The sequence below is a fragment of the Oncorhynchus keta genome, chromosome 25 (assembly GCF_023373465.1).
Source record: "Oncorhynchus keta strain PuntledgeMale-10-30-2019 chromosome 25, Oket_V2, whole genome shotgun sequence".
NCBI lineage: Eukaryota > Metazoa > Chordata > Actinopteri > Salmoniformes > Salmonidae > Oncorhynchus > Oncorhynchus keta.
Genome location: NC_068445.1, coordinates 9,645,134 through 9,672,775, shown reverse-complemented (window position 1 = coordinate 9,672,775; position 27,642 = coordinate 9,645,134). Strand labels below are relative to the sequence as shown.

Genomic DNA, 27,642 nt, shown 5'->3' with positions numbered 1-27,642 from the left:
CACTGCATTTCAGCTCTGCCACAAAAGGACCAGCTGACATGTCAGTGATTCTCTCGTTAACACAGGTGTGAGTGTTGACGAGGACAAGGCTGGAGATCACTCTGTCATGCTGATTGAGTTTGAATAACAGACTGGAAACTTCAAAAGGAGGGTGGTGCTTGGAATCATTGTTCTTCATCTGTCAACCATGGTTACCTTGAAACACGTGGAAACACGTGCCGTCATCATTGCTTTGCACAAAAAGGGCTTCACAGGCAAGGATATTACTGCCAGTAAGATTGCATTTAAATCAACCATTTATCAGATCATCAAGAACTTCAAGGAGAGCAGTTCGAATGTTGTGAAGAAGGCTTCAGGGCACCCAAGAAAGTCCAGCAAGCGCCAGGACCGTCTCCTAAAGTTGATTCAACTGCGGGATCGGGGCCCCACCAATACAGAGCTTGCTCAGGAATGGCAACAGGCAGGTGTGAGTGCATCTGCACGCACAGTGAGGTGAATACTTTTGGAGGATGGCCTGGTGTCAAGAAGGGCAGCAAAGAAGCCACTTCTCTCCAGGAAAAACATCAGGGACAGACTGATATTCTTCAAAAGGTACAGGGATTGGACTGCTGAGGACTGGGGTAAAGTCATTTTCTCAGATTATTTGGGGCATCCGGAAAAAAGCTTGTCCGGAGTAGACAAGGTGAGTGCTACCATCAGTCCTGTGCCATGCCAACAGTAAAGCATCAATGAACAATGATTTTAACAGCATGATGGAGCATCATGGTGCTGCTAGGCGACCTAAATTGGAACATGCTTAACACCCCAGCCATCCTACAATCTAAACTTGATGCCCTCAATCTCACTCAAATTATCAATGAACCTACCAGGTACCCCCACAAAGCCTTAAACACGGGCACCCTCATAGATATCATCCTAACCAACTTCCCCTCAAAATACACCTCTGCTGTCTTCAACCAAGATCTCAGCGATCACTGCCTCATTGCCTGCATCCGTAATGGGTCAGCGGTCAAACGACCTCCACTCATCACTGTAAAACGCTCACTGAAACACTTCAGCGAGCAGGCCTTTCTAATCGACCTGGCCGGGGTATCCTGGAAGGATATTGATCTCATCCCGTCAGCAGAGGATGCCTGGATATTTTTTTTAAATGCCTTCCTAACCATCTTAAATAAACATGCCCCATTCAAGAAATTTAGAACCAGGAACAGATTGGTTCTCCCCAGACCTGACTGCCCTCAACCAACACAAAAACATGCTATGGCGTTCTGCATTAGCATCGAACAGCCCCATGATATGCAGCTGTTCAGGGAAGCTAGAAACCGTTATACACAGGCAGTTAGAAAAGCCAAGGCTAGCTTTTTCAAGCAGAAATTTGCTTCCTGCAACACTAACTCAAAAAGTTCTGGGACACTGTAAAGTCCATGGAGAATAAGAACACCTCCTCCCAGCTGCCCACTGCACTGAAGATAGGAAACACTGTCACCACTGATAAATCCACCATAATTGAGAATTTCAATAAGCATTTTTCTACGGCTGGCCATGCTTTCCACCTGGCTACTCCTACACCGGTCAACAGCACTGCACCCCCAACAGCAACTCGCCCAAGCCTTCCCCATTTCTCCTTCTCCCAAATCCATTCAGCTGATGTTCTGAAAGAGCTGAAAAATCTGGACCCCTACAAATCAGCCGGGCTAGACAATCTGGACCCTTTCTTTCTAAAATGATCTGCCGAAATTGTTGCCACCCCTATTACTAGCATGTTCAACCTCTCTTTCGTGTCGTCTGAGATTCCCAAAGATTGGAAAGCAGCTGCGGTCATCCCCCTCTTCAAAGGGGGGGACATTCTTGACCCAAACTGCTACAGACCTATATCTATCCTACCATGCCTTTCTAAGGTCTTCGAAAGCCAAGTCAACAAACAGATTACCGACCATTTCGAATCTCACCATACCTTCTCTGCTATGCAATCTGGTTTCAGAGCTGGTCATGGGTGCACCTCAGCCATGCTCAAGGTCCTAAACGATATCTTAACCGCCATCGATAAGAAACATTACTGTGCAGCCGTATTCATTGATCTGGCCAAGGATTTCGACTCTGTCAACCACCACATCCTCATCGGCAGACTCGACAGCCTTGGTTTCTCAAATGATTGCCTCGCCTGGTTCACCAACTACTTCTCTGATAGAGTTCAGTGTGTCAAATCGGAGGGTCTGCTGTCCGGACCTCTGGCAGTCTCTATGGGGGTGCCACAGGGTTCAATTCTTGGACCGACTCTCTTCTCTGTATACATCAATGAGGTCGCTCTTGCTGCTGGTGAGTCCCTGATCCACCTCTACGCAGATGACACCATTCTGTATACTTCCGGCCCTTCTTTGGACACTGTGTTAACAACCCTCCAGGCAAGCTTCAATGCCATACAACTCTCCTTCCGTGGCCTTCAATTGCACTTAAATACAAGTAAAACTAAATGCATGCTCTTCAACCGATCGCTACCTGCACCTACCCGCCTGTCCAACATCACTACTCTGGACGGCTCTGACTTAGAATACGTGGACAACTACAAATACTTAGGTGTCTGGTTAGACTGTAAACTCTCCTTCCAGACCCATATCAAACATCTCCAATCCAAAGTTAAATCTAGAATTGGCTACCTATTTCGCAACAAAGCATCCTTCACTCATGCTGCCAAACATACCCTTGTAAAACTGACCATCCTACCAATCCTCGACTTTGGCAATGTCATTTACAAAATAGCCTCCAATAACCTACTCAACAAATTGGATGCAGTCTATCACAGTGCAATCCGTTTTGTCACCAAAGCCCCATATACTACCCACCATTGCGACCTGTACGCTCTCGTTGGCTGGCCCTCGCTTCATACTAGTCGCCAAACCCACTGGCTCCATGTCATCTACAAGACCCTGCTAGGTAAAGTCCCCCCTTATCTCAGCTCGCTGGTCACCATAGCATCTCCCACCTGTAGCACACACTCCAGCAGGTATATCTCTCTAGTCACCCCCAAAACCAATTCTTTCTTTGGCCGCCTCTCCTTCCAGTTCTCTGCTGCCAATGACTGGAACGAACTACAAAAATCTCTGAAACTGGAAACACTTATCTCCCTCACTAGCTTTAAGCACCAACTGTCAGAGCATCTTACAGATTACTGCACCTGTACATAGCCCACCTATAATTTAGCCCAAACAACTACCTCTTTCCCAACTGTATTTAATTTATTTATTTATTTTGCTCCTTTGCACCCCATTATTTTTATTTCTACTTTGCACATTCTTCCATTGCAAAACTACCATTCCAGTGTTTTACTTGCTATATTGTATTTACTTTGCCACCATGGCCTTTTTTGCCTTTACCTCCCTTCTCACCTAATTTGCTCACATTGTATATAGACTTGTTTATACTGTATTATTGACTGTATGTTTGTTTTACTGCATGTGTAACTCTGTGTCGTTGTATCTGTCGAACTGCTTTGCTTTATCTTGGCCAGGTCGCAATTGTAAATGAGAACTTGTTCTCAACTTGCCTACCTGGTTAAATAAAGGTGAAATAAAAAAAATAAAAAAATGGAGCACCTTGCCATAAGGCAAAGTGATAACTAAGTGGCTTTGGGAACAAAACATAGATATTTTGGGTCCATGGCCAGGAAACTCCCCAGACCTTAATCCCATTGAGAACTTGTGCTCAATCCTCAAGAGGTGGGTGGACAAACAAAACCCCACAAATTCTGACAAACTCCAAGCATTGATTATGCAAGAATGGGCTGCCATCAGTCAGGATGTGGCCCAGAAGTTAATTGACAGCGTGCCAGGGCGGATTGCAGAGGTCTTGAAAAAGAAGGTTCAACACTGCAAATATTGACTCTTTACATCAACTTCATGTAATTGTCAATATAAGCCTTTGTCATTTATGAAATGCTTGTAATTGTACATCAGTATTCCACAGTGACATCTGCCAAAAATATCTAAAGACACTGAGGCAGCAGACTTGAAAATTAGTATTTGTGTCATTCTCAAAACTTTTGGCCACGAATGTATATGGCCATTTTACAACACCAGTTGTCACAAAGTGCTATACAGATATCCAGCCTAAAACCCTACCTAACAACCCATGCGACCCCAAACTATTCAACCTGTTCACACCCCTCTTGTTGGCAGAGAGAAGATGTTGCCATTTTTTTCCTGCAAAACACATTTTGCCATGTCTTATGTGTGTTCATATGGAACCAGAATGACTCAACAAAATAAATGGGGGCCCCCTGGGGTCGAGGCCCCTGGGTCCATATTCTGGTATGATAACTACAAGATTTAGATAGCTGGTTAGCCTAACTTACCTATCTAGCTAACATGGACTAGTAGTTGATCAACTGGACATTTCAGGATATAAATAGCTCTCTAAGGTCTGTCAGTGAATGACGTAAAAAGAGGAAAACTGCACATGCACTACAGAATTTCGAAATTGCACCTTGTGTATTCTATTGTTATACAACTCTCAATAAATTGAAAACCTCTATACAAAAAAACAAGAACTTTATTTTCATTTATATTTTTAAAAGTCAGGACCCACGGTCTGTATTGAACCTGTTCTGGGTCCGGATCCTGACAGAGTCCCGTCTGTTTACTATGTCTGTTCTACTGGGAAATGACACCTGTAAAACCCCTGGTTTTGGTCAGTGCACATGGTGCCAGACACTCCTGATTCCGTGGATCACCTGTCCCTGGTATGATTCCCTTTCCCTGGCTTCCCTGCTGATTTCCCTGGCAGTCTCAGAGATGACAATACTGACAGTGAGCCAGCTCTCTCTCTCTCTTCACACCGTTAGCCATCTGCTTATAGCCACACCTCAGTCGCCGCTTCAACAGGCACTGCACTTCCACCATGACAGATGAAAGGTGATGGGTATTTCACTCACCTCTTCATAACCCCGTGGTCTCAAATACAATTATCTACCTGGCCAGTGTGTATGTTTTTACTCCAGCCCAGCATTAGCATACCACATTCAACTAATCAAGGAAGGTGTCTATTGAAGATCATGATTGGTTGATTAGTTGAATTGGTTGTGTTAGTGCTGGGTTAGAGCATACCTGCATATCCAGGCCCTCCAGGAATTGAGTTTGAGTCCACTGTCCTAACCACTCCAATCATCTCTTCATCTACGGCCACTCTCTTCTAAAAGGTCATTATCTGTACTGTGGATCCCAGGTGAGGTTAGGGCTTCATAGCATCTGATTAGAATCCAATTTCAGTAGGGGCCATTTCTCATCCTTTACATATTACTGTAAATAAAAACGGTGTGACTTTGAGGAACAGATGCGGGAGTAAGTGAAGGATACATGAAGAGAACATTCACACAGCATGACAAATGTCTCTCCTCTCTCCATCCTCTTGTATATTCTCATCCTCCTATTCAGAAGAGTACTCTCAAAGGAATCACCTCCCCTCGCTTTCCACTTCCTCTTTCATTCCCTTTCTCTCTCTGAGATTATACATGATTGCAAACAACAGAGAACTGTGACCATCACCAGAGACTGGAGAGTTGTGCTTCCATCTGCAGTCTCACTCTATTATCTGGCTGGTTATGTGGAGAGACGGGAGTCAGGCGGGAGTCTGGTGTGAACAGAGACAGCACTGTTCTTCAAGGCTTCCTGTAGTCGCCTGGCCTTGGACAAATAGGAACAAGGCTATGTGAGGATGAGTTGTTTAAAGGGGGACAATGGGAGATGACAAGCGCATAAATAAGAGATGATGAGTGGACTAGAGGACAGGGGGATGGATGACAATGGCTAGATGATCTAGCGGCTATTCCTATGGTCATACGAATCAAATCAAATACATTTGTATTGGTTGCGTACAAATATGTTGCTGATGTTAACACAGCAGCGAAATGCTTATATTTCTAGATCCACATACAATACAAAACCTAACAATACAAAACAATACACACAAATCCCCAAAATGTATATAATTGTATGTATAGACAGTTGGGACTGCATATGAATAGAAATGGTATATATATAGTTATATGAGCCTTGACTAGAATACAGTATATACATACGAAATGGACAAAACAGTATGTAAACATTATTAAGTGACAGAGTACCGGGTGGTAGCTGGCTAGTAACAGTGACTAAGGTTCAGGGCAGGGTACTGGGCGGAGGCTGGCTAGTGGTGAGTGTTTAATCTGATGTTGTGGAGATAGAAGCTGGTCCTTGATGATATTGTTGGCCTTCCTGTGACACTGGGTGGTGTAGATGTCCTGGAGGGCAGGCAGTGTGCCACCGGTGATGCGTTGGGCTGATCGCATCACCCTCTGGAGAGCCCTACCGTTGTGGACGGTGCAATTTCCAGACCAGGCGGTGATACAGTCCGGCAGGATGCTCTCAATGGTGCATCTATAGAAGGGTCTTATGGGACAAGCCTAATTTCTTCAGCCTTCTTCACCACAATGTCTGTGTGAATGGACCGTTTCTGGTTGTCAATGATGTGCACAACAAGGAACTCCCTATATGTTGTCTCGTCGTTGTTGGTAATTAGGCCTACAACTGTTATGTCATCAGCAAACTTGATGATTGAGTTGGAGACGTGAGTGGCCACGCAGTCATGTGTGAACAGGGAGGGGGCTGAGAACGCACCCTTGTGGGGTCCCCGTGTTGAGGATCAGTGTGGCGGAGGTGTTGTTTCCTACCCTCACCACCTGGGGTCGGCCCGTCGGGAAGTCCAGGACCCAGTTGCACAGTGCGGGGTTCAGACCCAGGGCCTCGAGTGATGAGCACTATGGTGTTGAAGGCTGAGGGATCTCTCTTACCTAGTATGTTTTGTAATCCATACTTTATCAGTAAAAAAGACCAAGAAGCACATACTGTAAGAAGACAACAGGAAGAAGGGAAGAAGGACAACAGCTAAGGAGATGAGAGGATACATGTTGACCCGGAGCAGTTGTTTTTAGAGGAAGCTGGTCAGGGATATTTGCATCTCTTGCTGCTGCCAGACAGTGTCAAGAGGAGAGAAGCATGTACCGTATCTAATCTGGAATGTGAATGTACTGGCCACAGCCACTAAAAACAGCACTTCACCCAAAGCCCTGTCTCTAACCATTTATTCTGTTTACCCTCAGCTTGAGCTGAGCTGTCCCTTTGATATTCATTCACAATAGCACACGAGGCAACAGCCTCATGTAATATGCAGTGGGAGGGAGTATTCACTGAAAAATAAGCACTGTTTTAGTTTAAGCTACAGGAGAGACGTGAGAAGAATGTTTTAGTCATTAGATCTACTAGGAGCCAATTTCTTCCTTGACTTATCTCCATTGGTCCCAGGCCTCCCACAGTGAAAAACCTGAAATTCCCCACTTTCATTAATCTGCATGCTCTGCCCTCATACTATATTTAGCCTCACATTGAAGTGTTTTACCATTTTTATTTTCAGGACAACCAGGGCTACTAGTAGAAATATTTTGACATGAACAGTTGCATTCATGAGTTCAATCGACAAATGTTGATAAATAAATCATGTATGAATAAGTATGCTTACACAAGAGTAGAGAAATTGTTTGCTTGGTGTGAAAATGAACATCCAACTCGTCAGTGACAAATGTGTGGTGTGTTGAGTTCGTGACAGCAACTATGTGAGCTTATTACAATATTATAAACACGTCCTGGGATTTCCTATGATCTTCTATGTGGAATAATCTCTTACTTTCTAATAACTATTGTGTGGCTTGTGAGCCTCCATTGAATGTACGTGTCCGTGAGAGTCTCAGCTTTTCATAGATGGTTCATAATAATAGGTTGTAGCTCAAAACCGTTCTGACTTTCCAGACTTTTTTTGTTGTTGTTGTGAGAATAACTGTTTTTGGGATCCTCCCTGGTCTCACAAACACCGCTGTAGCTCAGACTAATGGTCGCAGAAGAAATGTATAAATCCAATCCAAGAATCAAACAGTCTGTATCTCAAACACACAACGCTTAAAAGAGGTTAGTTGTTCCAAACGTGTTGGCATTGCGGTGGGATGCTTGGGTCTGCGCGCAAGTGAAACACAATGTAAAGAATGACTAATATCCATGACAATGTTAATCGATATAACTCATCTAAAACAACGTTCCTTCACCAAGTTTACTACAGTTTGGTACAAGAAATCTTAGACTCTTACGTTGTCACTAGCAAAATTATGACAGGTATTGTGTAACACACTGCCATTGAGATTAGTAAGGGAGAGATCGAAATTTACAGAATAGTTACCCAGAGGAAAATTGTGGAGGGTCATGCTTTTTACATTTCAGTCAGGGGAAGCGTTTAGTATTTGTTTTCTTTGTCCAGGGGATGGTCATGCAATTTGTTATCAATTAAATCTCATATGGCTCAGGGCTTGAGAATTAGTTGTTTATTATGGTATCTCATGTGTTCCCGATGATGTCCCTCCTCCCTGAGTCTCTGCTGGTAACGCAATATCAAGTGCGCCTTGTGTGGTCTCAATAAAACGATCCATAGCCTATACTTTAGGTCGTAGGCCCAGCCTATTCGAAGAGTATGCTCAGAGAAAAACAGGGAAAGTTATATTTCCAATAGTCTTTGTGCTACTGGGATGGTGTATGTATAAAAAAAAACTAAGCTACACTGCATTACACACTGCAATGGACACGACCTTCCCTGCTCTTGCTGATGTAAAACCTTTTGTGCTGCCTAATGAATGACTGTGCCGTGTACAGTGGCACTTCAGAAGGCGAGTCAATTTGTAAAATAAATAAATATATATAAAGTCATATCTGTGCGTGTGGAACTAAGCCTACTGATGTCCTGTTCAGTTTGAGAATGAGAGCAATGAAGATGAAATCATATTTTTGAGTGTGGACTGTATTACTGTTCTGTACTGTATTATACTGTGTCATATGGACTAGAATTACAAATCTCGTTCAAACCATGAAGCTGTGAGAGAATGCAATGCTGGTGCAGGACATGTAGCCTACAAAGTTACAATTATAGGCTAGAGAATCAGATTAGAATTTTGACATATAATAGAGCCCATTTTACAATTGTATAATTAGTAGGCTGACGCATATACACTGAGTATACAAAACATTAAGGACACCTGGTCTTTCCATGACATAGACTGACCAGGTGCATCCAGGTTTAAAGCTATGATCCCTTATTGATGTCACTTGTTAAATCCACTTCAAACAGTGTAGATCAAGAGGAGGAAACAGGTTTTTAAGCCTTTTAAGCCTGCCTTGTGTCAATTGAGACATGGATTGTGTGTATGCGCTATTCAGAGTGGTGAATGTGCCAGACAAAAGATTGAAGTGCCTTTGAACAGGGTATGGTAGTAGGTGCCAGGCGCATCGGTTTGTGTCAAGAACTGAAACCCTGCTGGGTTTTTCACGCTCAACACGTCACTGCGGTCACTGTGGGGACGACGTCGTCTATGCAATTATTGATGAAGCCGATGGCTGAGGTGGTATAATCCTCCATTCCATTGGATGAATCCCGGAACATATTCCCCGTCTGTGCTAGCAAAACAGTCCTGTAGCGTAGCATCCGTGTCATCTAACCACTTTCGTATTTTCGCTGGTCACTGGTACATCCTGCTTTAATTTTCGCTTGTAAGCAGGAATCAGGAGGATGTCATTATGTTCAGATTTGCCATTGATGGAGGGGGAGAGCTCGGGGGTAGATCATTGAAATCTATCTCTGTGTTCCTTTCATTCCGATATGTGGCTATTCAAACTAAAATGATGTTTTACTCTTAATTCAGTATCCTCTTTTGTCTGAGAAACCTTGTGGTGTGACATATCCCAGGGGACCCTGCTGAGAGAGAAATGTATGCGTTTGTTTCTTGACTGTGGACAGGTAATCAAATAAAGGAATGGTGCGCCGTCCAAAGCCTTGGGTGGTATTCATTAAGCACAAAATGAAAGCCAACAATCTGAAATGGGGAGGTACTATGGGAGCTTGTCCAATAAGAAACACTCATTATGTTTCGTTAATTGTGCCCTAATAATAGGAGCCTGGTACTGTCAATGAGCAGTAAAACCAACAGTGTGACTCAATGCTCTGGCTGTCGGCTTTTCCAACTTAATGAATGAAATGCATGCATGCTTCGAACGAGCGTCGTAAAGCCCGAAATCAAGGTCTATTTTGGGAATGGTCTGTTTGGATGCTGTTAATTCATGGATGGTTGGGAATGGTTTGTGGATAGTATACTGCTTGGTTTGGGGATGGTGAGTTGTTTGGGATGGTTTGTATGTTAGGATGCTGTTAATTACGCTATGAATGTCCAGTTGAGATGCTGTTTTGACGAATGGGCGTCCCTTTGCCTCCCCAGCCCCTTTTATATGAGCCCAGGCATAGGATGACAAAGGGAAGCCCATAAGTCACATGACAGGATGGACAAAGGCTGCAAGTCTCTACCTGCTTCCTGTTGACTTCACAGTCGCCATTGGTGGGTGCCATCTCAGCCTCTGGGCTAGAGTCATGGCCTTTTCTGTTTGACAGGATAAAAACCAGAGCAGTGACTGCCATACACTGAGTGTACAAAACATTCAGTGTTGTTTACTCTATAACCTGTAAATTCATATGCCTTGCGACCGTGAAATATAGTCGTGACCAAAAGTTTTGAGATTGACACAAATATTAATTTCACAAAGTCTGCTGCCTCAGTTTGTATAATGGCAATTTGCATATACTCCAGAATGTTATGAAGAGTGATCAGATGAATTGAAATGAATTGCAAAGTCCCTCTTTGCCATGCAAATGAACTGAATCCCCCCCAAATATTTCCACTGCATTTCAGCCCTGCCACAAAAGGACCTGCTGACATCATGTCAGTGATTCTCTCATTAACACAGGTGTGAGTGTTGACGAGGACAAGGCTGGAGATCACTCTGTCATGCTGATTGAGGTTGAAAAACAGACTGGAAGCTTCAAAAGGAGGGTGGTGCTTGGAATCATTGTTCTTCCTCTGTCAGCCATGGTTACCTGCAAGGAAACATGTGCCGTCATCATTTCTTTGCACAAAAAGAGCTTCACAGGCAAGGATATTGCTGCCAGTATGATTTCACCTAAGTCAACCATTTATTGGATCATCAAGAACTGCAAGGAGAGCGGTTCAATTGTTGTGAAGAAGGCTTCAGGGTGCCCAAGAAAGTACAGCAATTGCCAGGACCATCTCCTAAAGTTGATTCAGCAGCGGGATAAGGGGCACCACCAGTACAAAGCTTAACTTCGTTGGGACTGGAGGGCAGTATTGAGTAGCTTGGATGAATAAGATGCCCAGAGAAAACTGCCTGCTACTCAGGCCCAAAAGCTAGAATATGCATGTAATTAGTATATTTGGATAGGAAACACTCTGAAGTTTATAAAACTGTTTGAATGATGTCTGTGAGTATAACAGAACTTATATGGCAGGCAAAAACCTGAGAAGAAATCCACCAGGAAGTAGGTAATCTGAGGTTTGTAGGTTTTCAAGTCTTTGCCTATCCAATACACAGTGTCTATGGGGTCGTAAGGCTTCCACTAGATGTTAACAGTCTTTAGAACCTTGTTTCAGGCTTCTACTGTGAAGGGGGAGTAAGAGTAAGAATAAGAGCTGTTTGACTAAGAGGTCTGGCAGAATGCCATGAGCTAAATCACACACGCGGCCGTGAGAGCGAGACAAAGGAATTATAATATAATAATAATAATATATGCCATTTAGCTGACGCTTTTATCCAAAGCGACTTATAGTCATGTGTGCATACATTCTACGTATGGGTGGTCCCGGGAATCGAACCCACTACCCTGGCGTTACAAGCGCCATGCTCTACCAACTGAGCCACAGAATTGTCCTGTTGGAATATTATTGAAGATTTATGATAAAAACATCCTAAAGATTGATTCTATACATCGTTTGACATGTTTCTACGAACTGTAATATAACTTTTTTGACTTTTCGTCTGAACTAAATGCTTGCGCATTGTGCATTTGAATTACTGTACTAAACGTGCAAACAAAAAGGGGGTATTTGGACATAAATAATGGACTTTATCGAACAAAACAAACATTTATTGTGGACCTGGGATTCCTGGGACTGTATTCCGATGAAGATCATCAAAGGTAAGTGAATATTTATAACGCTATTTCTTTTTTTTGTGACATCTCCTTGGTTGGAAAATGGCTGTATGTTTTTCTGTGGCTAGGAGCTGACCTAACATAATTGCATGGTGTGCTTTTAAACATAAAACATTTTTTGAAATCTGACACAGCGGTTGCATTAAGGAGAAGTTTATCATTAATTGTGTGTTTAACACTTGTATCTATCATCAATGTTTATGATGAGTATTTCTGTAATTTGATGTGGCTCTCTACACTTTCACCGGATGTTTGTTTGAGACACTGCATTTCTGAACATAATATACCTATTTCAAATGAGGTTGGACATAAAGATGAACTTTATCGAACAAAACACACATTTATTGTCTAACATGGAGTCCTGGGAGTGCCATCCGGTGAAGATCATCAAAGGTTAGTGATTAATTTTAACGCTATTTCTGTCTTTTGTGTCACCTCTCCTTCTTTGAAAAATGGCTGTATGTTTTTCTGTGGCTAGGCGCTGACCTAACATAAAGGCTCTCACCATAAAGCCTTTTTGAAATCAGATACACGGGCTGGATTAACCTCTCTAGGGTATGTGGGACGCCAGTGTCCCATCTGGCCAACATCCAGTGAGATTGCAGAGCGCCAAATTCAAATACAGAAATACTCATTATAAAAATTCAGAAAACAAAACATATTTTACATAGGTTTAAAGATTAACTTCTTGTGAATCCAACCACGGTGTCAGATTTAAAAAATGCTTTACGGCGAACGCATACCTTACGATTATTTGAGAAGATAATCCAGTTGACAAATTATTACAAACAGTAACCAGCCAAGCAGAAGAGTTACAAAACTCAGAAATAGAGATAAAATTAATCCCTTACCTTTGATGATCTTCATATGGTTGCACTCAGAAGACATTCATTTATTCAATAAATGTTCCTTTTGTTCAATAAAGTCTCTTTATATCCAAAAACCTCAATTTTGTTCACGTGTTTTCTTCAGTAATCCACAGGCTCAAACGCAGTCAAAACAGGCAGACAAAAAATCCTAATTGTATCCGTAAAGTTCATAGAAACATGTCAAAAGCTGTTTATATTCAACCCTCAGGTTGTTTTTAGCCTAAAAACAGGAACAGTTTGGTGACGAACAATGCTTTTTCCGGCATGATGGAGCACCTTGCCATAAAGAAAAGTGATAACTAAGTGGCTTTGGGAACAAAACATCAATATTTTGGCCAGGAAACTCCTCAGACCTTAATCCCATTGAGAGCTTGTGGTCAATACTCAAGAGGCGGGTGGACATACAAAACCCCACAAATTCTGACAAACTCCAAGCATTGATTATGCAAGAATGGGCTGCCATCAGTCAGGATGTGGCCCAGAAGTTAATTGACAGCATGCCAGGGCGGATTGCAGAGGTCTTGAAAAAGAAGAGTCAACACTGCAAATATTGACTCTTTGCATCAACTTCATGTAATTGTCAATAAAAGCATTTGACACTTATGAAATGCTTGTAATTATACTTCAGTATTCCATAGTAAAATCTGACAATAATATCTAAAGACACTGAAGCAGAAAACTTTGTGAAAATTAGTATTTGTGTAATTCTCAAAACTTTTGGCCACGACTGTATATGGCCTAAAGGCCGAGACAATAAGAAGACACATTGGCAAATTTAGCTCACTGGCTAGCTAGCCACCGGAGGACACAATGAGATACAACAGTTAGAGTTTTTCTGTCAATGACTTATGCTCTCAATGGGATTTGCTAGGAGTGACGCCAAATCCATCACTGCCTTCCCTTGACACTTCTTTTTTGTTGCACCAGCTCGCACAGTTTAGCTCAACACTGATGATTTATTATTTATTGTTTTGTGAAGGGGGCCAGATGCTCGCTGGCTTCCTTGCCTTCAATGCTATGGACCAGACAGCATCAGATAGATAGATGGCCTACACGTATAGAGACAGGGGGATGCTGTTTCGCTCGCTCGGATGCTTTCTCCTGTGAGATACATTCAGTCTCTTACCAATTGAAGGAAAATTATGAAACACAGAGAGACAAAAGATAAATGATTGTATTTTTTAATTTTTTATTATTTATTGATACATTTTTTGGGGAAGCCTGGCTTCCTGTGGCTTCCATGACTACACACCACTGCTGCTTTTGCTGCCTTGGTCAACTCTTCAAAGTAGATAAGGCATACTTTCACAAACTCTCTATCCCTCTCTCTCGTAGTTGTATTGTGTACATTCCTCTCTCATGCGGTCTATGCTGTCTTTGTGTATATAACCAAACATAGCAGCCGTAAAAGTGTATCCATCTCGGTCCGAGACAGAAAAATATGCACAATGGATTATGGTCACTGTAATTAATTGCCAAGTTCCTGCGCTGAACTAGGTTGAACATTTGTTTAATGAAAACTACAACTACAACCAAGCATCCCACATCGTTCTTGACTTGATTTCTCTCGTCAATTATTTGATTTCTCTCTAGAGAAATAGCCTGTTTGGCTCACAAAAAAAAACAATACTAATTGGAATTCAAGTAATTGAACCGATGTCGGACAATTAGTTATTTAATAACCAAACTCCCCCAGCACTACACAAGAATGAAGCGATACACAAGAATGAAGCTATACACAATAATGAAGCTATACACAGGGAGTACCCGTACCAGATCAATGTACAGGGGTACGAAGTATATGAGGTAGATATGTACATAAAGATAGGAGAAAAGTCTGGTCTACAGTCCGTCTAGCAACGTGTCTGTAAACAATTGTCACTGCGACATGAACATTCTATTGTCGTCCGACATCAAACTTGTTGTTGTCATTTTGAAAAATATAAACATAAAACGACAGCCTCTGCATGACATCAGCCCTGTGCTCCAAATAGCATACCTTCTCTATTTTTACACCAATAAACTTATCCGTTTAAAAATGTATTCAGTAAATGTCAACCTAGCAAGCCAGGCAAATAAAGGCAGTTTTCTAAAAACAATGTTTTTGTTCGTTGTTAGCTAGTTAATTAACTAGCTAGCTAACTGGCTAGCCAGTTCAAATAATGACCAGGGTATAGCTGACAACGTCTTAACTTTAGCTACTTTTAATTCATTATTAAAGGAAAAAATAAACCCACAACAATATAATTATTTACAAGGTAATGGCAAACTTACAGAAAATAGCTTACTGCCACAGTGTCGAAAATAAAGTAGGCAAATCTATCTGAGAATTTAAGAACTCCTGCATCATCTGCATCACAGCAGGATTTGAAGTGGTTGCTATGGCAGTCTGGTAACCACGATAACAGACGTTGTGACAGAGACTAACTTTTTTCATGTCTGTGCGACAAGGAAACTGACAGTCGTAGCGACGGTCTACAGACATTCAACTGTGGTAGAAGTTAAATTATGTTTTGAGCAGCGACATTCTAATTGTCAAAGTCATGTTGTTAGTCCAAGCAGTGGTGGAAAAAGTACCCAGTTGTCGTAAAATTAAAGATACCTTAATACAAAATTACTCAAGTAGAAGTGAAAGTCACACAGAAAAATACTACTTGACTAAAAGTCTTAAAATATTGGGTTTTAAATATACTTAACTATCAAAAGTAAATGTAATTGTTAAAAGTGTAATTGTTAAATGTAATTGTTAAGTAATTTCAAATTCCTTATATTAAGCAAACCAGACAGCACGATTTTCTTGTTTTTTTAAATTACGGATAGCCAGGGGCACACTCCAACACTCAGACATCATTTACAAATGAAGCATTTGTGTCCCTGAAAACAGGGATTTGTTGATAAAACCAGCTGACAGGTACAATCAATCATAGCAGGAATTTGGTTAAAAATAACTGATGAAAAATACAGTTTTCAGAAGCAGGTTCATTTCTGGATTTGCTCCATTTCAAATGATTGAGAAGTCTATTTTAAGAGTGGCGGCAACGAGGTGTGTGCATTTGATATTTATGCAAATAAACGTAGTGCTCAGGCTCCATAAAACGTTGGAAATTCAAGTAGAAGAATGTGATGTGACAAGGGCCTCACATAGACAAGCTCACAATCCTTCTTCAGAAATAATGTTGTTGTGGATGATGCACTAACAAATAGACATATTAGGGCTGAGAATTACCAGGGATGTCACTATTTGATGTTATCACAATACTGAGGTGCCAATACGATATATATTGCAATTCTTTTAAGTATCACGATTCCATACGAATTGCGATTCGATACTGCAATTTTATTGCGGTGATGTTCCAAACATATTACTTACCATATGTCTGCTGCAGAGGGATAAGAGAGAGCCAAGTCATCAGTCATGGAAATAAAAGTGCCGAAAACATATTGGCTCACCATTTTCTTTTTTTTAAAGACGGAGAACAAGAGAAGGAAAAATAATTTCGTTTTTTTTGCGCAGGTACAGCCGACTAGCTCCAAAATAATATTGAGATATATTGTAAAAAATTATTTTGTGATATGTAACTGTATCCATCACTAAGATCATTTGAAAAAGTTAATTGTACTCTCAACACCAGCAGTGGCTGTGTTGTGTACATGCACGTACATACAAGCTCTGATTCAGTGAAACACATGGCAGAACTATTTTGACTGTTTGCTGAGGTTTTCTAGCTCTCTCAAACACACACACACACACACTCACGCACACACACACACACACACACACACACACACACACACACACACACACATGGGCTTGCTCCTACCTACACGCACGGTCCTGCCGTACATACCTACACACGCTACGGTCACACACGCACGCACTCACGCACGCACGCACACGCACGCACGCACGCACACATGCACACACACTTGAAGAAGTGGAAAGGGAGGATTACTGGGTTCAGTTGAGGTGATGATGACCTGTATCATCAGGTGATTAAATACTTGGTTGTGGATAAAAATCTCCAAGATAGAGAGGGCCAGTTTCAAAGCCTTTTGAAGAGAATTACATCAGGCTAAATCTGACAGAATACCATCATGAATATGAATATGAAATATTGACCAGGTTGTCTACATGAACGAGCCTGTCATTGGGTCGTAGTAGAGTACCAACATCCAGCAGATTTAACAGATGCAGTGTAAATTACTTAGGGAATATTAAAATAACTGAAAATACTTGCACAAAATTTAATTAAAACACTCTCCCATAGGTGAATACAGTAACGTTGGGAGGTCATCATTTATACAGTGTGCACTGTGCAGGTATCTTTTTTTGGCTCTTGCTGTGATTGACAGGGGCCGGATCCACTCACGTGTGTTGATTTTCTGCAAGGAGATGTGTTTCTCGAGCTGTCTACGCAGTCTGACCTCTGCACCGTACTTCCCTGTTGTCCCATTATCGGCCAAGATGAAATGGGAGTGCAGGCTGTTGAGCACAGTCAGCTTGCTCAGCGGGTTGGACATGGTCTGATACGGTCGGACCACCTGTTGGACCACGACAAAGTATTCATCATCAACACGTTCCGCTTACTCAGCATGTTTAGAAAATAAACTGTCAAAGACAAAATGTATTCTCTGGTCAACTGCTTGAGACCGAAACACCCATCTACACAGAAATACAGTAGAAGGCACAAACACACACATGCACTTGCACACACAGTCTTGTACAGCTAACCTTGTGGGGACACTCAATTCAGTCCCATTCAAAATCCTATTTTCCCTAACCCTTAACCCTAACCCTAACCTTAACCCTAACCCTGATCCTAGCTCCTAACCCTAACCACTAATGTAATTCTAACCTTAACCCTAAACCCCTGTTTGAAATTTTAGCTGGGTTTCTGTCCACACACACACACACATACACTGACACACACACTACACACACACAAATTTGATTTGATTTTGATTTGATCACACACACACACACACACACACACACTGTAACTTACGTCTTTTCCCACCAGGTCCTCCTGGTTCTCCACAATGCCCCAGGGGGCAATGCCGATAGTGCAGATCTTCCCCCGGGATTTAGAGGCATGGTCCTTCAGCGCATCACCCACATGCCGGATCACCCCTGAGTGTATGTTTGTAATATGTGAGAGAGAGAGAGTGTATATGTGTGTGACATGAGAGAGATAATAGATTGTACATGTGAGTGAGAGTTTTATGTGTATGTGTTTTAGACAGAGAGATTAAGAAAGAGAGGCATTCTGTCATTATTGATACATAGACTGATCTTAAATAAATGACACACCAACTACTAAAAGATAAAGTCAGACATTAACACAGCACCCAGAGCGACAGACAGGTACTGTATATATCAGCCCCCCCCTTTCTCTCAAACTCTCTTCCCCTCTATCTCCCCCCAATCACGCCTGGAGGGTCACCGTGCATCACCCAGGTAGGTGCCGGATGAGGTGAGTTTCCCCCTACTATGTATGTAAAGCGCTATGGGTCCCTCAGTTGGTAAAAAAGTGCTATATAAATCCAATCAATTATTATTATCTCATTTCAACCTTCTGCCTTGACACTCACTATTAACTTCTTTCTGTGCCCTGTGTGTGTCTTTTTCTTTCCTTCTCTGTTTCTATTCTATTTCTTCAGTTTCTCACCATCTGTCTTCCCCCATTCCTTCTCTTCCAATCTCTGCGCCTCTCTCATTTCTGTCACACCTGTCTCTCTTCTCTTTCTGTTGATAACCTTTCCCATATTTATTTTATTTTACCTTTATTTAACTAGGCAAGTCAGTTTAAGAACAAATTCTTATTTTCAATGTCGGCCTAGGAACAGTGGGTTAACTTCCTGTTCAGGGGCAGAACGACAGATTTGTACCTTGTCAGCTCGGGGGTTTGAACGTGCAGCTCGGGGGTTTGAACCCTATGAGGTGACCACCCGCCAGCGAGATTACAGCCAAATGTAATGTTGCAGCTACAGTTAAGATTAGGGTAAGCATTAGGGTTAAGCTGAGTAAAAAAAAAAAGAAGATTAACACAAAACAAGAGCAGCGACAAACAGAAGCATAGGGTTAATGGGTAACAACGCCACAGCACGTGGTTGTTATTAGCCCGCTAAGTGGGCCTGGTTTATTCCTCCACCCACCCAGCCCACCTGTGTTGACCCCGCCAGTGAAGATCCAGGCTCCCGTTGTCATGGCAGCCTTGATGAGGCCCTTGCCAAAGACCTGTTTGAGTTTGGGCTGCAGCTCAAAGTTCTGCAGGCCCCCATGCACTGAGATGAGCAGCTTGGGAAGGTCCAGCTGCCACTCCTTAGTCATAAGGTGCAGCAGGAGTTCTGGTTTGGTGTCATAGGACACACGCACATACTGCAAATGAACACACAAATGAAATACATTTGTATGTTTGATGTTAATGTATGTCTTCTCACTTTTTTTTCTTGAATTTTTTTCCTATCACAGTGCATTGTCTTGTACGTAAGACAAATATTTGTGAAACAGAAAATAAAGAAATGCCTGATATAATATAATCATCCAATAGGTATCGTTTTGTTGGTATTGAATCAATGTAAAATATAGATTAAAATGAGAGAGCACAATAAAGCTGTTCAAAACATTTGAGTACATACATTTAATAAGCTCATTGGAATCTAATTATTTTAACTCTCATCAAGATATCTGCCTGCAGTCATGTAGATAGGGCCTATCTGTCTACAGATAATGCTAATGTGAGTATGTCCTTATTTATCTATCAATCCTATGTCTATGTAAAGCAATGTTATATCATTCAATCCCATGTATAAAGCGGTCACCATGGCTTTGTTAGAGTGGCCCCCTCCCTGGAACTCGATTGTTCCGAAGGCGTCGGTGGGGCTGAGCTGGGTGTGTTTGCTGATAGACCATTTCTCCGATAGGCTGTCATTCTTAACCAGACGCTCCGCCTTATCATTCTGACTGGAGGAGATGCCGGGGGGCAGGCCAACGTGCTGACCAATCAGACGGCCGCAGAAGCACCTGAGGAGGGAACAGGTGGACAGGTAGTCAGAGCAGGGGCTGGCTTCCTGTTCCTCACTCTCCTCCTCTTCATCTTCCTTCCCAGCCTCCTCGTCATCCTCCTCACTCTCCTCATTAAACTCAAGAGGTGAAGTGAAACAAAGAGCATTGCCGATCGAAATGTCATGAATAGAGCTGACATGATTCCCGTATTCTACATATCAGACATTCAGGTTTGTTCTACATAATACATTTCTCTCTGAACGTGTTGCATCCTTCTGAACAGACCCCAGATGTGCACTAGAGCTGGGGAGGAGGTAGTGACATGTGGGTAAAGTTCCCTTTCATCTACTGTGAGAGAACAGATTTCAAAGGCTGTCCACACAAACCCCATGCAGCAGACTCTCTCTCCTTCCTTCAAATCTGTTAAACCATGCAATGTAGCCATTAGACATAGGTCAATGGTCATATGCACGGGACATAAATGGAGTTGAAATGTGACAGGTCCAGACAGGAACCCCTGAAAGCAGACAACTGGAAACTTTATTCTGAGATGATGTAAGTGCCGGCCTGAGATAAAAAAATAAAAACATTTCTATCCACCTGCACGCCGTCGACTAGTTTTTTACAGATGTAAAAGTAACAATTTGATCCTGGAGCACCAACATTTTTCCTAAAGAGCTTACAAACAGTAGCTTCTAGTGTGATGTGTGGGTTGTGCTCGAGTCAGGCAGTTTCCTCTCCATCTGTCACCTGGAGCGATAGCAGTAGTCTACATTTCCATAATACCATTTGACAGCGATAGAGAGGGGAAGGAAGGGGAAGGGGGATGGGAAACATCATTTTTTTCTGTGCTACATTCTGCAAATTGCAAGCTTTATTTCAGTGTGATGTAACTCCCTAGAAATAGTGATTTGGGTGATTCACAACATTTTATTGTATGTTTATTATGTTTGTTCTGAATGCCCACTTAGGCAAAACATATGGCAGAGTCATTGAAACAAACATTTAATTACATCCTTTAGAGATACACCTCTCCTTCATTCGACTGACATTATCACATACACTTAGAAGAAAATGTGCTATTTAGAACCTAAAAGGGTTCGTCAACTGTTCCCAGAGCAGAACTTTTGAATAACCCTTTGTCACGGTCTTGAGATGACAGACGCTGGGAGACAGGAAGCAAGTACAGGGTGAGGATTTAATAAAAAATAGACATGAAAAAAAAGAAAAAGAAAAGCAGATGCTGGCATCATCTACACTGTATTTATGGCAAATTTGATATTATTTTAATGGATTTTTTTTTGTTTTTCTTTCAAAAACAATACAATTTCTAAGTGACCCCAAACTTTTGAATGGTAGTATATATATATATATACACACAGTTGAAGTCATAGGTTAACATACACTTAGGTTGGAGTCATTAAAACTCGTTTTTCAACCACTCCACAAATTTCTTGTTAAAAAATTATGGTTTTGGCAAGTCGGTTAGGACATCTACTTTTTCCAACAAATGTTTACAGACAGATTATTTCACTTATAATTCACTGTATTCCAGTGGGTCAGAAGTTTACAAACACTAAGTTGACTGTGCCTTTAAACAGCTTGGGAAATTCCAGAAAATGTCATGGCTTTAGAAGCTTTAGAAGCTAATTGACATCATTTGAGCCAATTGGAGGTGTACCTGTACCTGTGCTTGACATCATGGGAAAATCAAAAGTAATCAGCCAAAAAGGTGTGTAGACCTCCACAAGTCTGGTTCATCCTTGGGAGCAATTTCCAAACGGCTTAAGGTACCATGTTCATCTGTACAAACAATAGTATGCAAGTATAAACACCATGGAACCACGGATTAGCCGTCATACCGCTCAGGAAGGAGACACGTTCTGTCTCCTAGAGATGAACGTACTTCGGTGTGAAAAGTGCAAATCAATCCCAGAACAACAGCAAAGGACCTTGTGAAGATGTTGGAGGAAACGGGTACAAAAGTATCTATATCCACAATAAAACGAGTCCTATATCGACATAACCTGAAAGGCCGCTCAACAAGGAAGAAGCCACTGCTCCAAAATCACCATAAAAAAGCCATACTACGGTTTGCAACTGCACATGGGGACAAAAATAGTACCTTTTTGGAGAAATGTCCTCTGGTCTGATGAAACAAAAATAGAGCTGTTTGGCCATAATGACCAGCCGAAGAACACCATCCCAACCGTGAAGCACGGGGGTGGCAGCATCATGTTGTAGGAGGGACTGGTGCACTTTACAAAATAGATGGCATGGAAAATGCCACACCAGTTATGTGGATATATTGAAACAACATCTCAAGACATCAGTCAGGAAGTTAAAGCTTGGTCGCAATTGGGTCTTCCAAATGGACAATGACTCCAAGCATACTTCCAAAGTTGTGGCAAAATGGCTTAAGGACAACAAAGTCAAGGTATTGGAGTGGCAATCACAAAGCCCCGACCTCAATCCTATAGAACATTTGTGGGCAGAACTGAAAAAGCGTGTGCGATCAAGGAGGCCTACAAACCTGACTCAGTTACACCAACTTTGTCAGTAGGAATGGGCCAAAATTCACCCAACTTATTGTGGGAAGCTTTTGGATTCAAGGACATTCAGATACTTGTCCCGAAGCCACTCCTGCTTTGTCTTGGTCGTGTGCTTAGGGTTGTTTTTCTGTTGGAAGGTGAACCTTTGCCCCAGTCTGCGGTCCTGTGCTCTCTGGAGCAGGTTTTCATCAAGTATCTCTCTGTACTTTGCTCTGTTCATCTTTCCCTCGATCCTGACTAGTATCCCAGTCCCTGCATCTGAAGAACATCCCTACAGCATGATGCTGCCTCCTCCATGCTTCACCATAGGGATGGTGCCAGGTTTAGTCCAGAAGTGACGCTTGGCATTCAGGCCAAATAGTTTCATCTTGGTTTCATCGGACCAGACAATCTTGTTACTCATGGTCTGAGAGTCTTTAGGTGCCTTTTGAAAAACTCCAAGCAGGCTGTCATGTGCCTTTTACTGAGGAGTGACTTCTGTCTGGCCACCATACCATAAAGGCCTGATCGGTGGAGTGCTGTAGAGATGGTTGTCCCTCTGGAAGATTATCCCATGTCCACAGAGGAACTCTGGAGCTCTGTCCGAGTGGCCATCGGGTTCTTGGTCACCTCCCTGACCAAGGCACTTCTCTCCCACTTGCTCAATTTGGCCGGGTGGCCATCTCTAGGAAGAGTCTTGGTGGTTCCAAACTTCTTCCATTTAAGAATGACAGAGGCCACTCAACGTTGCAGAATTGTTTTGGTACCCTTCTCCAGTTCTGTGCCTTGATACAATAATGTCTCGGAGCGCTACGGACAATTATTTTGTGCTCATAGTTTTTGTTCTGACATGCACTGTCAACTCTGGACCTTATAGAGAGAGGAGTGTGTCAATTTTGTTACCACAGGTGGAACCAAATCAAGTTGTAGAAACATCTCAAGGATGGTTAATGGAAACAGGATGCACCTGAGCTCAATTTCGAGTCTCATACAGTAGCAAATGATGTGAATACTTATGTAAATAAGATATTTCTGTTTTTTATTTGTAAACATTTATAAAAAACGTTTTTTGCCTTGTCGTTATGGGGTATTGTGTGTAGATTGATAAGAGAAAAAAATGATGTAACAATTGTAGAACGTAACAAAATGTGGAAAATGTGAAAAGGTCTCCATAATCTCCGAATGCACTGTGTACTGTCTATATATATATATATATATATATATAGACAGTACACAGTGTAATATATATATATATATATACACTGTATATATAGACAGTATATGTATACTCATTCAATGGTTTTCTTTATTTTGACTATTTATACATTGTAGACTAGTAGTGAAGATATCAAAATTAGGAAATAACATATGACTAATCATGTAGTATCCAAAAGAGTGTTAAACAAATAAAAATGTATGCCTTTGCCTTTTATAACAGTTTTGCTATATTCTTGGCATTCTCTCAACCCCATTCATGAGGTAGTCACCTGGAATGCATTTCAATTAGCGCTTGATGATTTTTGTGACTGCACTTGAGGAAACTTTCAACATCTCGTGCCCCAGGTATTCTGTCAATCAGTGGCCGCCGCTGATCAACTGTGCCATGTATGGTGTCTGGGAGGATGTAAAACTAATATAATTTCCCTTTCACATTGGATGACAATATGATATTCTAAAACTCACTTACCTATGGGGGTCTTTGGCGCTCACTATGATATGAACACATTCTCTCTTGCTGAAGGCTCTTTCTATCCACGATTTCTGTGCCTGTAGAGAGAAGAGAAGACGCTCAGTCACTTCGTCCCTCAAACTCAAACAACAGGATTCTTAATGTGAGCGAGTGAGGCTAGAGCATTACAGGTGCCACATCAAGAAGCATGCAAGCAGCTAGTACCAAGCTAAACCCTCAGTGCGAGTCTGAGCCCAGTCTGAGCCCAACTCATTACCTGGGAGGAGGAGAGGCATGTCTATACCAAGTGACAAAGCACTTCATTAGAGTGGGAGGGAGGATCACCATATTAAGCTTCTCAATACCTAGGGGATTTAGTTAGTCTTACACAGACACATTCTCTTCAAGGACCAGGTAGCTAGCTCTTGCAGAATTTGAAGTGCGTACATATAAACCACATAGCCACAGGTCTCCTATCTGCTATCGACTATTTAAGGTGCATATTTGATGTCTTAAAACCAAGAGTTGGAAATGACTATCAAGCATGTGCGCGCACGCGCACACACCGCAGTAGAGCAGAGCGCAAGCTTACACTTACATGCACTTGTATTTTAACTCACACAAACTCATCCATGCAAACTAACACACACTCAAAGGCAAAGATTTTATGTAGTTATCACAGGCATTTCCCCATTGAGATAAAGTGTAGAGATTAAGCGGATGGTCTGTGCACCCAGGCAGTAAATTCTGTTTGAATGTATTAGATATGAGCAGTTCTTCATCCTGTTCCTGTGGAGTCCATAAATATGGAACATTTCCTCATTTCCATGGTATTCTGGCATAACTGACAGCCAATGGAAAGAAATGTGTGTGTAGGTGGGATGTTGCTGTCATGTCTACTGCAGGTGTCTGAGGGAGAGAGCTACAACAACAGCACTGGACTGGGATCCGTCACTGACAATATACCTTTTTAAACAGCTTTTTGAGGAGTAACGGAAGTGAACAACTGGAACCCCAAAGAACTTCTGATGAGTTTGTAAACAACAACTGTTCCGTTGCGGCTGTAAACAGCTAGCTAGCTAACTTTGTGTAGTTGTTTCTCAAGGCCAAAACTAACATAGTATTTGTGGGTGGGATGGTCTTTATGTCTGGGGACTAATCTATTTTTGAAAATGTAAGTTTATATATTTACCAAAGAAGCATCACAAAGGGGTGCATTGCCTGCATGGATAGTAACGTTGTGGATAGTAAGGGTTGTGTAGCACACGGGTAAGTTGTTTATCAAGTTAACAATCTATTCTAGGTAACGTCAGCTAGGTAGCTAGTTAGCTACATGTAAATAGGATAGACAGCATTCCAATATTATTTATTACACAAGCGTTAGCTTGATCTTCTAAAAACAACAATGTTAGCCAGCTAACGTTAGCTAGTAGCTAGCTAAGCTAGATAGCTAATGATTAGATTTCCAGACCCAAAGAGAGATCTATGACCATAGAAAAACACAATTGCAACGAAATGTGAAATATTATATCTCTTGAGAATAATGAAGCAAGTCCTGGTCTAATTTCTGCAGATGAAGGTCCGAAAGAAAGTCCCAGGTCCTGGAGAGACTGAAGAGTATAACTCCAATGGGTTATAAATGCTATTGGTTTACTCTTAGAATTGGTTGTAGGACTACAAAAAGTATGTTAAAAGTAACAACGGATAGACCTAGAATATGCATGGCCAACCTTGCTCCGAGAGATCTAGTTACTTGGTGTGCAGGTTTCCGTTCCAGCCCATCCCTGACATTATGCTTATGCTTATTATTTATATTATTATTATATTATTATTATATTACACACTATTCATTTAGCTATTCAATCATATCTTGTTTTGGAGTAAATACAATAACCATATGTATTCTTTGTATTTGATTAAATAAAGTGTTGATTCTTTGATCTAAGTATCGTGTATTTGTTGGTCATTAAACATTCCGTGTTTGTCTGTTTATTTGTTTGTCATTCACTGTCATTTTGTCTGATGATATTGCACAAATTTGCGCTGCAGCTGAAGTCCTTGATCATTGGTGGGGGTGTAATCTGAAGAGATTTCATTCCATGCTTCCTGAAGCACCTCCCACAAGTTGGATTGGCTTGATGGGCACTTCTTTTTTAATTTAACCTTTATTTTACTAGGCAAGTCAGTTAAGAACAAATTCTTATTTTCAATGACAGCCTAGGAACAGTGGGTTAACTGCCTATTCAGGGGCAGAACGACAGATTTGTACCTCGTCAGCTCGGGGAATCGAACTTGCAACCTTTCGGTTACTAGTCCAACGCTCAAACCACTAGGCTACCCTGCCGCCCCTTACGTACCATATGGTCAAGCTGCTCCCACAACAGCTCTATAGGGTTGAGATCTGGTGACTGTGCTGGCAAGAACAAGTCAATGTGTGTACTGTGTATATCTAATTTGTTCAGTTTTTTGATTGGGTCAAGAAACACGAACTTGTCATTTTGTGCTAGCAAGCCAAATCACTTGCTAATTAGCAATTATGGTGTGCTGTTGCGCCGGCTGTTTACTGGGGAACCCTATTGACTACATCATCTCTGTGCCCCACACTTACAATTATCTGTAAGGTCCCTCAGTCAAGCAGTGAATTTCAAACACAGATTCAACCATAAAGACCAGGGAGGGGTAAAGGTAAGGTAAAACTGCAAATAATGTGGCAAAGAAATGAACTTCATATCCTGAATACAATGTGTTATGTTTGGGGCAAATCACACACATTACATCACTGAGTAACACTCTTCATATTTTCATGCATCATTTACATGCGTATGCTTGTCATCGGCAAGGATTGGGGAATTTTTTAGGATGAAATAGAGCTAAGCACAGGCAAATTCCTAGAGGAAAACCTGGTTCAGTCTTTTATGAGTCTTTCTTATCCAGAGCCTCTCCCTCTGTAGAGCCGACAGAGATGGTCGCCTCACTTCAGGTCCTAAGGAAACTATGCAGTTACTAGTCTTTTGCTGTATTATTTTCTGTATTATTTCTTACATTGTTTGCCCAGGAAATCTCAAGTGTTATTACATACAGCCGGGAAGAACTGTTGGATATAAAAGCGATGATAACTTACCAACATTACAACCAGGAATATGTCTTTCCTGAAGCGGATCCTTTGTTCTGAACTCCTCCCTGGACACGGGATCTTAACAACACGGTCGCCGGAGCGGCCTACTGGTCAGACTCAGAAGGTGAGCACACCATCCACCCCTCCTGAGCATATTACACGCCAATGTCCAACTCTACATAACAAGGTGGATGAAATTAGGGCACGAGTTGCCTTCCAGAGAGACATCAGAGATTGTAACATTCTCTGTTTCACGGAAACATGGCTCACTCTCGATATGTTGTCAGAGTCGGTACAGCCACCTGGTTTCTTCATGCATCGCGCCGTCAGACACA

At 41.8% G+C, this 27,642-nt stretch overlaps 1 protein-coding gene across 5 annotated transcripts in view; it reads right to left on the bottom strand.

Moving 5' to 3' along the window:
- Window positions 1–27,642, bottom strand: part of LOC118358114 (transient receptor potential cation channel subfamily M member 3) — a 231,884-nt gene that overhangs the window by 92,876 nt on the left and 111,366 nt on the right. For 4 of the 5 annotated variants that reach the window (XM_052478593.1, XM_035735591.2, XM_052478594.1 and 1 more), the window contains exons 2-6: window positions 24,211–24,290; window positions 19,809–20,010; window positions 19,152–19,365; window positions 17,993–18,117; window positions 17,357–17,528 (exon numbers count right to left, since the gene is read on the bottom strand). In XM_052478593.1, the coding sequence (XP_052334553.1) occupies window positions 17,357–17,528; window positions 17,993–18,117; window positions 19,152–19,365; window positions 19,809–20,010; window positions 24,211–24,290 (793 nt within the window). Of the gene's footprint in view, window positions 1–17,352; window positions 17,529–17,992; window positions 18,118–19,151; window positions 19,366–19,808; window positions 20,011–24,210; window positions 24,291–27,642 lie in introns of all 5 variants that reach the window. The other variant, XM_052478596.1, reaches the window with a different exon arrangement.